This window comes from Phodopus roborovskii, unplaced genomic scaffold (genome assembly GCF_943737965.1).
Source record: "Phodopus roborovskii unplaced genomic scaffold, PHOROB, whole genome shotgun sequence".
In the NCBI taxonomy this organism is placed as follows: Eukaryota; Metazoa; Chordata; class Mammalia; order Rodentia; family Cricetidae; genus Phodopus; species Phodopus roborovskii.
Genome location: NW_026126480.1, coordinates 58,020,465 through 58,033,246, shown reverse-complemented (window position 1 = coordinate 58,033,246; position 12,782 = coordinate 58,020,465). Strand labels below are relative to the sequence as shown.

Genomic DNA, 12,782 nt, shown 5'->3' with positions numbered 1-12,782 from the left:
TCCCTGCTGTATAGAGGAGGCTGAGGCCTAAGGGGGTCAGTTTAACTAAAAGTCCCCCAGTAAGTTGAGGCAGAGATGGGCGGAGTTTAGTCTAGACCAACAACACTGTTAAACCAGGTCTGACTGAAGGTTTGATCCTGGTATGGCCAGGCAGCAAGGTGAAGATCTTTGGACATTTTCACCATTAGTGATATCCATGTAAGATACGAAGTTACTCTGTGGATAACTTTGCTCCTTGATGAGGAAGTGGCTGCTGCTCCGGCTGAGAGGCAATACTGTGCCCAACATGCATTGATTTGTCTTCAGGCCAAGTGTGGAGGTGAACCTTGGCCAGCCCCATGCTGCTCTCCATCCCTAGCCCACGTACTAGAGTTTGGACTTGGATCAAAGTCTGAGGCAGCTCCCTAATTCCTAAGGCACTGGAGGCATGATTGTGTCAGTGTCAGTTGGCTGCCAGTGCCTTCCGAGGTTCAGATCCTCACTACCCCTGCAGGTGCTGCACGGCCTCCACTTCAGACCAGGTAGCACTCAGGATTGGCCACTCTGCAACAGCTAGGAACAGAAGTGTGAGCCCAACTTGTTTCAGAGCTTCCTTACCATGGTGAGTCCTTGGGGGGGGGGCATAGTAGAGGGAGGATCATGGGGATCTCCTCTCTAAACACCCTGAATCTCCCTGTTCCCCAACTGAGATGCTGCTGCTTCCTGGGGTTCAGAAGTCAAGAGTTTCAGCTGTTATCTCCAGGCTTGATCCCTGTTCCCTTTCCTGCAGGCCTCTGGGCCAAGTCAGGTCTGAGACACTCTGAAACCCCTAGGGCTAGGATCTCAGTCATGTGTTTAGATCAGAACAAGTTACTTTCCGTGTAATAAGTCGCTTTACTAGTCAAGGAGGGAACCAGGAAGAATGATCTGGTGCCTGCTTCTCAGCCCAGGCATGTGTGGGCTGCTCCCAGAGTGGAGAAATGCTATATGGAAGCTCACAATGCCCCTGGGCTTTGCTTAAAACTGATGTTGAGCAGACCTGAGTTCATATTTCAGCCTAACCCCCACCACTTGTGTTACTACTGTGCAGAAGGCTTGACCTCTCTGAACCTCTCCTCTCCCACACCCCCATCTGCAGTATGGTAGATTAAGACCTGCTACCATGTTGCTGTGTAGTGTGGATGACTAGAGTCCTAGTGGCCTCACACAGTACCTCCCTTTTCTTGCCTTTCTTTTCCAACTCCACTATATGCAGTGATCCCTCTTTCCCCACACTGTGCTTTCTTAGGGCAAGACCTCGGACAGGCTATATCAGCTTCAGCAACTTGGGAAAGCGGCATGTGGCTGGGATAAACCAGGCAGGTCTACGCACTTGCTGGCTGTGTGAGTCTGAGAGCAGTCATTTGTTGTGCCTCAGTTTCCTCTTTGTGCTAACATTTCCTCCAAGGGGTTATTGGGGAAATTAAATTAGACATGTTAGTTAGTAAGTACTTAGAAATAGTCTGACTCGTGTAATGCTGAAGAAACTGAACCCATCTTCCTCCCCTTGCTGCCTACTTCTCTCCTTAACATTTAACAAGTGTTAAGGCATTGGCTCTTGTTAAATGGAGAAGAGCCTGGCAGGGGAGAGACATCAGTGCTGCATTTTGCATAAAGGTTCCTGCTTGGTACTGGCAGGCTCAGAAAGGAGGCAGGAAGTGTACTTTGCTGGGACCTGGGTTTGCTGCAGACCACTAGGTGGCGCCGGCAGCCTCCTCAGGGTCCACCTTGAGTTCCACTGGCCTCCTGAGAACAAAGACAGGGTGCTGCTTCCCAGCCCACAACTGTTGTTTAGCTAGCTCTAGCTTTTGAAAGCCTGTTGACAAAAGGGACTGTAGGTCCTTTTTAGTGGGCTTTTCCCATGACACTGGAGCAAGCTCTACTCTAGTAAATTGCAGTTTCACAGAGGAAAAATTGGGCTCAGAACAGATGTTTCTTCCCTGAGTTCTCATAGTTTATGACAGACAGGAGTGGGATTTGATCCCAAGTCCCAGTGGCTATAGCGCCTGAGCTCTCAACTATTCTAGTCCCACACAGTTCCCTTCTGACTACAACCCCTGTGAAGGCTCAGCTGAACCCAGAAGTATTCTCTGAAGTTCTTAGGCCAGCCTTTGCACAACCTCCCTCCTAAGTATGCCCTACCTTATCACAGTGTAACTGTCCTGGCAGGAAGAAAGACATTCTAAAGAGAGACTTGCACCCTTTCAGATGTTAGCTATCAGACTGTTAAAACAATGCTCCCCCGCCCCCATGAAATTGGAATTTCATGCTGGGGGAAGATAAAGACAGAAGCTCTGGTGCTAGTCAGGAGAAACTGCCAGGAAGAGATTTCACACAGTTCTGACAATGTTTCAGACCACCAAGCAACTAGAGCAGAGAGTGATGGGCAGAACCACACCTTGACCAGAATGATTGGGCTTTTTGTTTAAAGATTGTTTTGTTGTTGTGGTTTTGTTTTGGGTTTGTTTTGGTTTTGTTAAGTTAGTTTTTCAAGACAGGGTTTCTCTGTGTGGCCCTAGCTGTCCAGGAACTTGCTCTGTAGACCAGGCTGGCTTCGAGATCCACCTGCCTCTGCCTCATGAGTTCTGGAATAAAAGGTGTACAGCACCTTGTTTCAGTTTTTAATGAGTCTGGGATTCATGGGTCTCATGTAACACAGGCGACCTCAAACTCTGTGTGTAGCTGATGCTAACCTTGAACTCGTGTTGTCTCTTTGTTGGCCTATTGAGGACACATAGATGAGTCTAGTTTGGTAGGGGTAGCAGAGCCGAGGTTTTGGCCCTAATATCTCCTTTTCACAAGATTCCTCTTGTGGTTTATGAGGTCCCTGCCTGCCTCTTCCTGCCAGCCCCATGTTGGTTGGGTTACTCTGATGCTTCCTGGATCTACTGTACTATTTATTACACACCTCCATGTCTTGGCTTATGTTTCCTTCTGTCCAGAATATCCCCTCTTCCCAATGCCTACATACTTATTCTTCATGAAGACTTCCTGAATCCCTTCAGGAGATTAAGGTCCCTTTCATCTGTGCTACCATGCATGTGTGTGTCCCTCTCACATAGCATGTAAAAATGACATTCATGTTCCCATGGAGGGCAAGAATAGCATTCTACTCTCTGTAAATATGCAGGGCCTAGCACTGGGCACCGCCACCCAGTGAGAGGTCCAGCTGGAGCACATGAAGCCCAGTTGTAGCATCAGATAGGTGTGGAGCCTGCCCAGGCCCTTCCCCCATCACAGGAGCCTCTGCCTAAAACTTACCTCCTCCTCTGACAGAAACACACAGGGCCCCAATTGCATTATTTATTTTCCTAGTGAGGACACCAACTCCCCAGTTGCTTTACATTGAAGCTGGTTTTCAGGATAGACAGAAACCATAGTGCAAAAAGCTTATAGGTTAAGCACTAAATAAATAGTTAAAAATTGCCAGGCAGTGGTGGCACCTACCTTTAATCCCTGCACTTGGGAGGCAGAGGAAGGCAGATCTCTGTGAGTTTGAGGCCATCCTGGTATACATACAGAGTAAGTTCCAGGACAGCTAAGGCTATTAGACTGAGAAACCCTGTCTCAAAAAAAAAAAAAAAAAAAAAAAAAAAAGTTGGAAATTGAAAAGTGACAGAGACATCCACCAGGTAATGAAACAATTCAGGGCACACTGTGTCCTTGGAATTCCTAAGTGGCTCCTGTAATTCCTTTCCTCTAGCATGAGATTCCTGGGGAAATGTGGCCCAGTAGAGTTGCTGGCCAGGATGGGAGTCCCTGCTGACCACACTCAGAACCTCCTCTTGTTCCTCCTCCATAGACCTCCAAGAAGCTGGTAAACTCAGTGGAAGAGTGTGCTAATGATGCCCTTGCTGGGATAGTGGCCAGCAACCCTAACCTGCAGCTCCTACAGGGGCACCGTGTGGCCCTACGTTCTGACCTGGACAGCCTCAAAGGCCGGGTTGCACTTCTTTCGGGTGGAGGTTCGGGCCATGAGCCTGCCCATGCTGGTGAGTATCTTGTGTTGATGGTGAGAGGTACTGGCCAGAGCACAGTAGGATCCTGGGAGATCCTTTGTGCTAGTATGAAGTACCAGACAGAGAGTTGTGAGGCCAGAGTTAAGAATGGGCCCAGTCTCCATCCTCCCACTCCCGGCTAACCCAAGGACAGTCGCAGCCTGTTTCTGCATCTGAATTCTTACAGCTCTAGAAATACAAGGTTGAGCCAGATAGTCTCTGAGGCTCTCCCGGCCACAAGAGTTGGTGATGGCAAAAGTCTCTCTTGCCTTTTTTCCCAGTTCCACTGACCCAGCACCTCCAAGAAACTTTCCTGACTTTGCCAGTCTAAAGCAGAATCCATATTTTGCATCCCTACCATGCCTTTTCCCACACTTGAGCCATCCTAGCTGGTTTCCTGTTGATGCCAGGGATATTAGCCCTCATTAGGAGCCCCTACAACAGGGTTCAGACCTTGTGTCAATTGTACCTTTCCTGTCCACCTCAGTATTCCATTTATTCATTCAGCACATCTTAGCAAGCCTGGCCCTGTACTTTATGGAACTTTTATGCCCCACTCCAGGAAGACAGATGTGAGTAAGAGCAGTTCAGAGAACCTTAAGGGATATAACAGACAATAGAATGTACAGTGAGGCGCAGGAGTGATGGCTCAGCTCTTAAAAGCACCTGTTGCTCTTGCAGAAGACCCAGGTTCAGTTCCCGACGTCCACATGGCAGCTCACAACCATCATGGGGTCCACTGCTCTCTTCTAACCTCACTAGGCACACACATGGTACCAGAGTGCACACACATACACACGTGCAAAACATTCAGTAAATCTTTTTTTCCAAAGCTTTATGTGAAAAGAACAGGAAGAGGACCAGAAAATGATGGGAAGGGACAGAGTTCTTCATGTTAGAAGTCAGGGGAAGCCCCTCCAACATGACTCCCATGGAGGGGTTATCCGTAGCACAAGCACACAGTAGGGCTTACCCAAACATGGAGCTCAGGCATGTGGGAAACTCCAGGGATAACAGGTATAGACTCTACCCAGCATCCTTACTTCTCTCCATCTCCAGGTTTTATCGGGAAGGGAATGCTGACAGGGGTCATTGCAGGATCCGTGTTCGCTTCTCCAGCTGTGGGCAGCATCCTGGCAGCCATTAGAGCTGTGGCCCAAGCAGGCACAGGTCAGGCTTGCATCTGGGAGAAAATGCTGTGGGTGGGCACGTTGGGGATGGGTGAGGGCAGGGCTAATGATACCATGCTACTGGTTCTGCAGCGGGCACCCTCCTCATCGTGAAGAACTACACTGGGGATCGACTCAACTTTGGATTTGCCATGGAGCAGGCCAAGGCTGAGGGCATCTCTGTGGAGATGGTGGTAATTGGGGATGACAGTGCCTTCACTGTCCTGAAGAAGGCAGGCCGGCGTGGCCTGTGCGGCACAGTGCTTATCCACAAGGTTAGCCTCCATGCCCTGGGACACTGAAGACCAGCCATTTCTTTACCCTGAATTACCAAGTCCCCACCATTGCTTCAGCCATTAGGTCCAGAATGCAGCACTCTCCTAGACCAGTTCCCTTTCCTTCCCCTCCCCACTCCTGGTCAGTTGTCCCTTGCTTGCATTTCTCCCAAGGCAGCACAGGTCTTCCTCATGTCCTGCCCTAAATGCCTTCACCATGTGCGCTTGTGCATCATGGCTCTTGGTCTTACAACTGCACTCACCTTCTCACTGGGCTCCCCTATTTGCTTTGTGCACTTCTGCCTTGCCAGTCTGTTGCCCACACTACCCCCAGGGCTGTCTTTAAAATGCATATTGATCAGCACTCAGAAGGCTAAGTCTGGAGGATTTTGGATTTGAGGCTAGCTTAGACAGCCAAAAATGTGTATATGTCCAATTTTCATCTCACTGAGAGCATCTTAGGTTCCCATAGTCAGTTCAAGCCCCTTGGTTGGGGGTGCCCACCACAATCTTTTTATTTATTTGAGAGCCAGAGAGATAGTTCAGCACTGGCTACCCTGGGATTGGTTCCCATCACTCACATGTTAGGTCACAACTGTCTGTAACTCCAATTCCAGAGGAGGCCAGAAGAGGGTATTGGATCCCCTAGAACTGGAGTTATACAGTTCTGAGTTGCCATGTGGGTGCTGGGAACCAAACCTGGATCTCCTGCAAGAGCAGCCAGTGCTTTTAGCCAGTGAGCTGCCTCCCCAGCCTCTACACCACCACACTCCTGTCCCAGCTCATTTACTCCTGACTTCACTGCCCAGCACCCATTTCTTCCCCTTATGCTCCATAAACATCAGGTCCCTACCTGTATCTGTGGTTTTATGTGTGCCATATCTGTCCCTACAAAATCCTTTCTCCGGTCAGGCTTCTGTGGCCTGGCTCACTGCTGACATTCCACAGAGGCCAATGGTGCTCATGTGGTACTCTCCCTGATCCCCTCAGCATCCTGAGCCACCAAAAAGCCTTTCTCTGGGCTCTCTCAGCCTCCTGATACATGTGCCATCTTGCAGTAATTTTCAGTGTGTGTCTCTGCTTCTCTTCCTTAGACTTTGATTCAGTCTTCCTTTGTTCATTCCAGCTCAGTAGATTCTTAGTGAAAACTGAGTAGGAAGGTGAATGAATGAATGGAATAAGAGTAAATCAAGCTGAAGTGTATGCTGTTGAAGAAAGAGCTCTAAGAATCAGGAAACTGATCAGCATCAGACTGTGTGATATTGAATAAATCACCCCTTCTCTAGGCTAATCTCTCTCTCTCTCTCTCTTAAGTCCATTTCAGCTTCACTAGACTACAGTGGAGAGGGAGGGAGGGAAAAGAGAATGACAATATGTGACAATATGTGTATATGTTTTGCTGTGAATGGGCTTTATGCATACCAGGCAAGCCTTCTACCATGGATCCACACCCCCACCCCAAACAAAAACTCTTGAAGACTCCCAGCAAGTATGTTATAAATAAGGAGAGAACATTCTTTTACCCTAAATGTGATGGACCACATTTAACATAGAAATCCTGAGATTCTCCCTCCCAACAAGTAAGTTCTTCCCAGCCTGTCTTCTGCTCTCAATGATCCAGTGACCCCTCCACTCACTATCCTGTCTCTCTTTCTCTCTGGGTGGCTACAGGTGGCAGGTGCTCTGGCTGAGGAAGGTATGGGGCTGGAGGAGATCGCAAAGCGGGTGAACGTGGTCGCCAAGGCCATGGGTGAGTGTCAGCTCTAAGGATAGGAGGATGTGGCTGACATGGGAACTGAGAGCAGGCTCCTATCAGAAGCCTTTCCATGTCTCCTGCGGAGTTGGGGGAGGGTCCCCTGGGGGATGCCCTGGAGCCTGGAGGCCTTTGGACTCTGTTCATCAGTAAGGTGAAGAGTTGGGCAGCCTGCTCAGAGATGCCTATAGCCAGGCCTCCACAGCATTACTGCTGCCATCCTGGCACCTGCTGCAAGGCGGAACCACCATCTCTTCCATGCTTCATTTTTCCTAGGTACCCTTGGGGTGAGCTTGTCCTCCTGTAGTGTCCCTGGCTCCAAACCCACCTTTGAGCTCGCAGCTGATGAAGTGGAACTAGGCCTGGGTAAGCCTGTGGCCACCGTGCCCCTGCCATGCCTGTCCTTTGCATTGAGTTTTGTCTACCTCTAAGGTCCCGGAGTTGTCTACTTGTCCCTCCCTGCTTACTGGATGTCCCCCAGGTGATCTCTAGATTCATAGGTGGGCACATGAGGCACAGCCTAGACCAACCTGCCTGACTTCTATCTACTTTGCCATCTGTGTCCAGGCTATGGACACATAGAGTGCCATATTCCTCCTACCTCACTTTTACCCACATCATTGCATGTACTACTCAAGCCCCAGTGTATAGCCCTTCTGATCCAAAGGACACCTTGTCTGTGACTGACATGTTCTACTTCTCCCGGTGTTTCTAACACAATATCATTAGTGTCCTATGGCCTCTGTGACTTCCCAGCTAGCTCTGCCACCACACCACATGCTGCCTTGTTTTTCATTATTCTTTCCTTTTCTACCCACTGTTCACACTCATTGTGCCCAACCTTGTGCTGAACACTTTCTGTGTCATTGGTAAAACCATAGTAAGAGAATCAGTAGGCTGTGAGCTATACAGTATTGACCAAATCTCTCCACAGGGATCCACGGGGAAGCTGGTGTTAACCGGATAAAGGTAACTAGACTACTTGCTCAGCCTAGCCTAGCCCAGCCCTGAGGCCTCCCAGAAACAGCTCACTCCTGCTTCTTCTAACAGATGGCACCTGCTGATCAGATTGTGACTCTCATGCTTGACCACATGACAAACACCTCCAATGTATCCCATGTGTCTGTACAGTCAGGTGAGTAGCCTATGGTCTCCAGTCTCCAAACCCTTCCTGCCCCTCTACACAGAGGCCACCAGAAGTCTCACGGAGGGTGTCATATCTATCCACAGGCTCTTCAGTGGTGCTGATAGTCAACAATCTGGGTGGCCTGTCTTTCCTGGAACTGAGCATCATAGCTGATGCTGCCATACGTTTGTTGGGTGAGCCCACACTACAAGAGGTCCCTTAGCCCTTTTTTGTTTTTTGAAACAATGTCTCATTATGTAGCCCTGGCTGGCCTGAACTCACTCTGTAGACCAGTCTGGCCTTGAACTCACAGATGTTCTCCTGCCTCTGTCTCCATGCCTAGCTCCCTTATCCCTTTGAACCCGTTTTAAACCTAGACGTAAGAAAAGCAGTTGAGGCAGTGTCCTGTGATGGCCCAGGACATCAGCTGAGAAGTCACAAGCTTGAGTTAAATTGTTACTTTTGCCTCTAAACTGCTAGGGTCCTGAGTCTGGGAGTAGTAATAGCAATACCTGCCTTAGGGGTGGTTATGAGAATTAAATGTGATTAAGTATATGTAGGATACCTAGTGCCTGCTAAGAGCTCAGTAAATGAGAGCTGTTATTCAGTCCCTCCGGAGGGGATACCTCCAAGGAATGTGACAATGGGCTGTCACTGAGGGATGCTCTGAGGAAATCAGGTCATCACAGGCCTCAACCCGCAAGGACCTTGTTTTGCTTTTGGTTTCTTTTTAAGATGCTCTGTGGTAGTTCCCTTTCCCACTCACAGGCTTCTGTGCTTGGCATTGCAGAGGGCCGTGGGGTGAAGGTCGCCCGTGCCCTAGTGGGTACCTTCATGTCTGCACTGGAGATGTCTGGTGTTTCCCTTACGCTGATGCTTGTGGATGAACCCCTGCTGAAGCTGATAGGTAAGAAAGGCATTGCTAAAAGGAACCATTGTCCATCCACAGGCTCTAGCATAGAGACCACATAGGGCTGATGGTGACAGTCTGGGCTCTAGACCTGTCAAGAGGCTCTTTCTGGCTTTTTGGCCTTCACCTCTCACTCAACTTTGCAAAGTTGGTATTAGTGACTTCCTCTCTCCAGGTACATGCCCCGCCTCCACTCAGTATGCAGTAGACTCTCAGTATATTCATATTGATTTAGACAGCTTTCTTGCAGACAGCTTAGGGAACCAGTCTTCAGGACCAAGTGGGGAGTCCAGGCTCCCCCTTGATCTTGTCTGAAAAAGTTATGCGGCTGCTTCTAGATGCTGAAACTACTGCAACAGCCTGGCCTCACATGGCCAAGGTCTCTGTAACTGGGCGTAAGCGGATCCGAGCAGCTCCCACAGAGCCTCCAGAGGTCACCGAGGCCACTGCAGCAGAAGGTACTGGACCTGCTGATGGAGGTGGGCAAGAGTCCCTGGTGGTCATGACTTTGGCTTGAGCACCAAAGGTTACATGATGGGGTATACAGGGACCTAGACACCCGTACCTCTCACGCTGATCAAGTTTGGCTGTGTGAAGGTCCAACTAGGCTTCCACATACTGTCCTCCCTTTCTAGGTGTGGTGTCAAAGCAGATGGTGCTCGTGCTGGAGCGAGTATGCACCACCCTGCTCAGACTGGAGGAGCACCTGAATGCCTTGGACAGGGCTGCTGGTGACGGGGATTGTGGCATTACCCATAGCCATGCTGCCAAAGGTTGGTCTCTATGGGGTGCTCAAGGACTAATATGGCATACTAGCTCTTAGATTTGGACATTCCATGAAACATATTCTAAAACATTTAGGGGCTTTCATAAAGTTGCTGCCTTTCTTCACCCAGTGAGGCCATTTGGCACACTCCTCAACCTATCTTCCCAAAAGAAAGGAGTTTCCCACACTACAAATGGGAGAGCGATCACAGAAAGAAAGTCCACTCTCAGATGCTAAAGAAAAAAAGAAGAATGATGCATTCTGGGGCTAGAGGGATGGCTCAGTGGTTAAGAGCAGTGACTGCTCTTCCAGAGGACCTGGGTTCAATTCCCAACATCCACATGACAGCTCACAACTGTCTGTAATTTCCATTCCAGGGAACCCAACAGCCATGGCGAAACACCAATGCACCTAAAATAAATAATAAATTTTTAAAAAGCAGTTCATTTTAAAGAAAGAAAGATGCATTCTGCTGGTCAGTGGTGGTGCATGCCTTTAATCCCAGCACCTGGGAGGCAGAGGCAGGCAGATCTCTTAAATTCAAGGCCAGCCTGATCTACAGAGTGAGTTCCAGGACAGCCAAGGATATACAGAGAAACCCTGTCTTGAAAAATGGATGGATGGGTGGATGGATGGATGGTAGATGCATTCAGCATATACCTCAAGCCAAGCACTATTCCCATCTCCATGGTTCTAAAAGTGTACTTAGTCGGCAATGGTGGCTCATGAGGGTTTCCAGGCCAACTTAGGGTAATGAGAAAGAGAAGAAAAAAAGAAAGAAAGAAATCAGGCAGAAAGCACATCCCTCAGTAAATAAGACCAATCAGGGTAACACTAGGGAGAGAAAAAGAAGTACCTCTGAAGGGTCACCTGTCTCTCTACCTGCAGCCATCCAGGGCTGGCTAAAGGAGGGCCCAGTTCTAACCAGCCCTGCCCAGGTACTCTCCAAACTATCTGTCCTGCTTCTGGAGAGGATGGGAGGCTCATCTGGGGCGGTGAGTAGAAGCAGGCCCTGGAAGGGCAGACTGATGGAGAGGGATGCAGGTTTGGCTGGGTGCCAGCCAGCTTTATGTACTCAGCATTCTTCCCTTTCTCAGCTCTATGGCCTGTTCCTGACTGCAGCTGCTCAGCCTCTCAAAGCCAAGACTGATCTCCCAACCTGGTCTGCTGCTATGGATGCCGGCCTGGCAGCCATGCAGAAGTGAGCTAGGGTCCTGTCTGTGTCTTAACACCAGGGGGTGTGCTGGGGAGGTGGTGATAGATGTCCCCTGCTCCCAGGCAGGCTCTGTCCTAACAGCTAAAGTAACCATCTTGCTCATCCTGTCAGGTATGGAAAGGCTGCACCAGGAGACAGGACAATGGTGTGTACTCAGAGTGTAACTCCCCTCACCCCTTTTGAGCCCATAAGCTCTATAGCTACCGTCCATGGCAGGGCTTCTTCTCAACCCCCTCTCTCTGACCTTGTTCAGCTGGATTCTCTGTGGGCAGCAGGACAGGAGCTCCAAGCCTGGAAGAACCCAGGAGCCAGTTTCCTCCCAGTCCTGACTAAAGCAGTCAAGGTGAGTGAGGCTCGGCTGGACAATCAAGGAGCCTCTAAGCTCCAATCCCTAGATGGCCTTAAGCAATGTAATGGCCTTTTCCAGCTTCATTTCCACCTGGTCAAAGCAGGGGTGAACACCTGTCTCAGAAAGAGTTACATGGGTAGGGAAATACATTGAGCCTAGCCTAGCCTGACCTAAGGCTCAGCCAATAGGGGACCTATTCCTTGCGGAGTGATGGCACAGAGATTGATGACAGAACAGGACAAAGGGTCCAGGCACAGATTTTCAGGGTCCAGTGGGAAAGGAAAGGCCTAGTGTCATGTACTTAAGCCTACTCCTACACGTCCTCAGAGTGCTGAAGCTGCAGCCGAGGCCACCAAGAACATGGAAGCTGGTGCTGGAAGAGCTAGTTACATCAGTTCTGCACGATTAGATCAGCCAGACCCTGGAGCAGTGGCAGCTGCTGCCATCTTACGTGCCATCCTGGAGGTCTTGCAGTCACAGGGAGCGTGACTGCCTTTTTGGTTGTCCCCTCCCCTCCTTGTTCGTTCTCTTGCCTTCATGTGGTCACCTTACCTCTCACTCACTCTCGCTCCCATCCGCTTCGTGAAGCAGGACATCCTCCACCACACCAGAACAGCAGTGTATGGCTGAGTAGATCACGTGCTCCACCAGCACCGCTCTTTCCCTCCTCAGGAAGAGGGATCCCTTGGGTCATGTTCACCCCACTCTGAATGTCAGTGATAAGGCTTTTCCAAAGCACAGCACAGACCCTACCTGGGTGCACCCATTTGGTTTCAAGACTCCAGGCCTTTTCCTCTAGAAGTGGATGAAGGAAAGCTAATAAAACCCATTGAAGCCACAAGCTGCTGCCTCATCTTTGACTTTAGCCCTGGTCATTGTGACCATGAACTACCTCTAGGCAGGCAGTTCATCACCTGTGCTCCAGACAGGTTTTGCTCAGCTGGGCTGGTTCCATGGGGACTCACCTTTCCCATACCAATGCATGCCAGACTGGCACAAAGTCTTTTCTCTGCACTAGGTATACTGATGCTTCAGAAATTAATGGGTATTGGATCCCCAGAAGAAATGGACTTGCTGTGTTTTGAGGCTCCGGTATAGTTCAGAAGCTGCAGTCATCCAGGCCCAGGGTCTCTCTAGAGCAGTGGTTCTCAACCTTTTTTAATGCTGCAACTCTAACACCACTCTTCATGTTGCAGTGACCC

At 49.6% G+C, this 12,782-nt stretch overlaps 1 protein-coding gene across 1 annotated transcript; it reads left to right on the top strand.

Annotated features, from left to right (window-relative positions):
* Nucleotides 1–491: 491 nt before the first annotated feature.
* On the top strand, nucleotides 492–12,421 carry Tkfc (triokinase and FMN cyclase). The gene is made up of 17 exons (XM_051193944.1): nucleotides 492–601; nucleotides 3,821–4,010; nucleotides 5,076–5,186; nucleotides 5,279–5,460; nucleotides 7,132–7,210; nucleotides 7,490–7,579; nucleotides 8,148–8,182; nucleotides 8,264–8,348; nucleotides 8,444–8,533; nucleotides 9,130–9,246; nucleotides 9,588–9,707; nucleotides 9,885–10,022; nucleotides 10,904–11,010; nucleotides 11,113–11,216; nucleotides 11,343–11,376; nucleotides 11,485–11,574; nucleotides 11,908–12,421. The coding sequence occupies exons 1-17, from the start codon at nucleotides 599–601 to the stop codon at nucleotides 12,067–12,069; spliced, it is 1,737 nt and encodes a 578-aa protein (XP_051049901.1). The 5' UTR covers nucleotides 492–598; the 3' UTR covers nucleotides 12,070–12,421.
* Nucleotides 12,422–12,782: the final 361 nt, after the last annotated feature.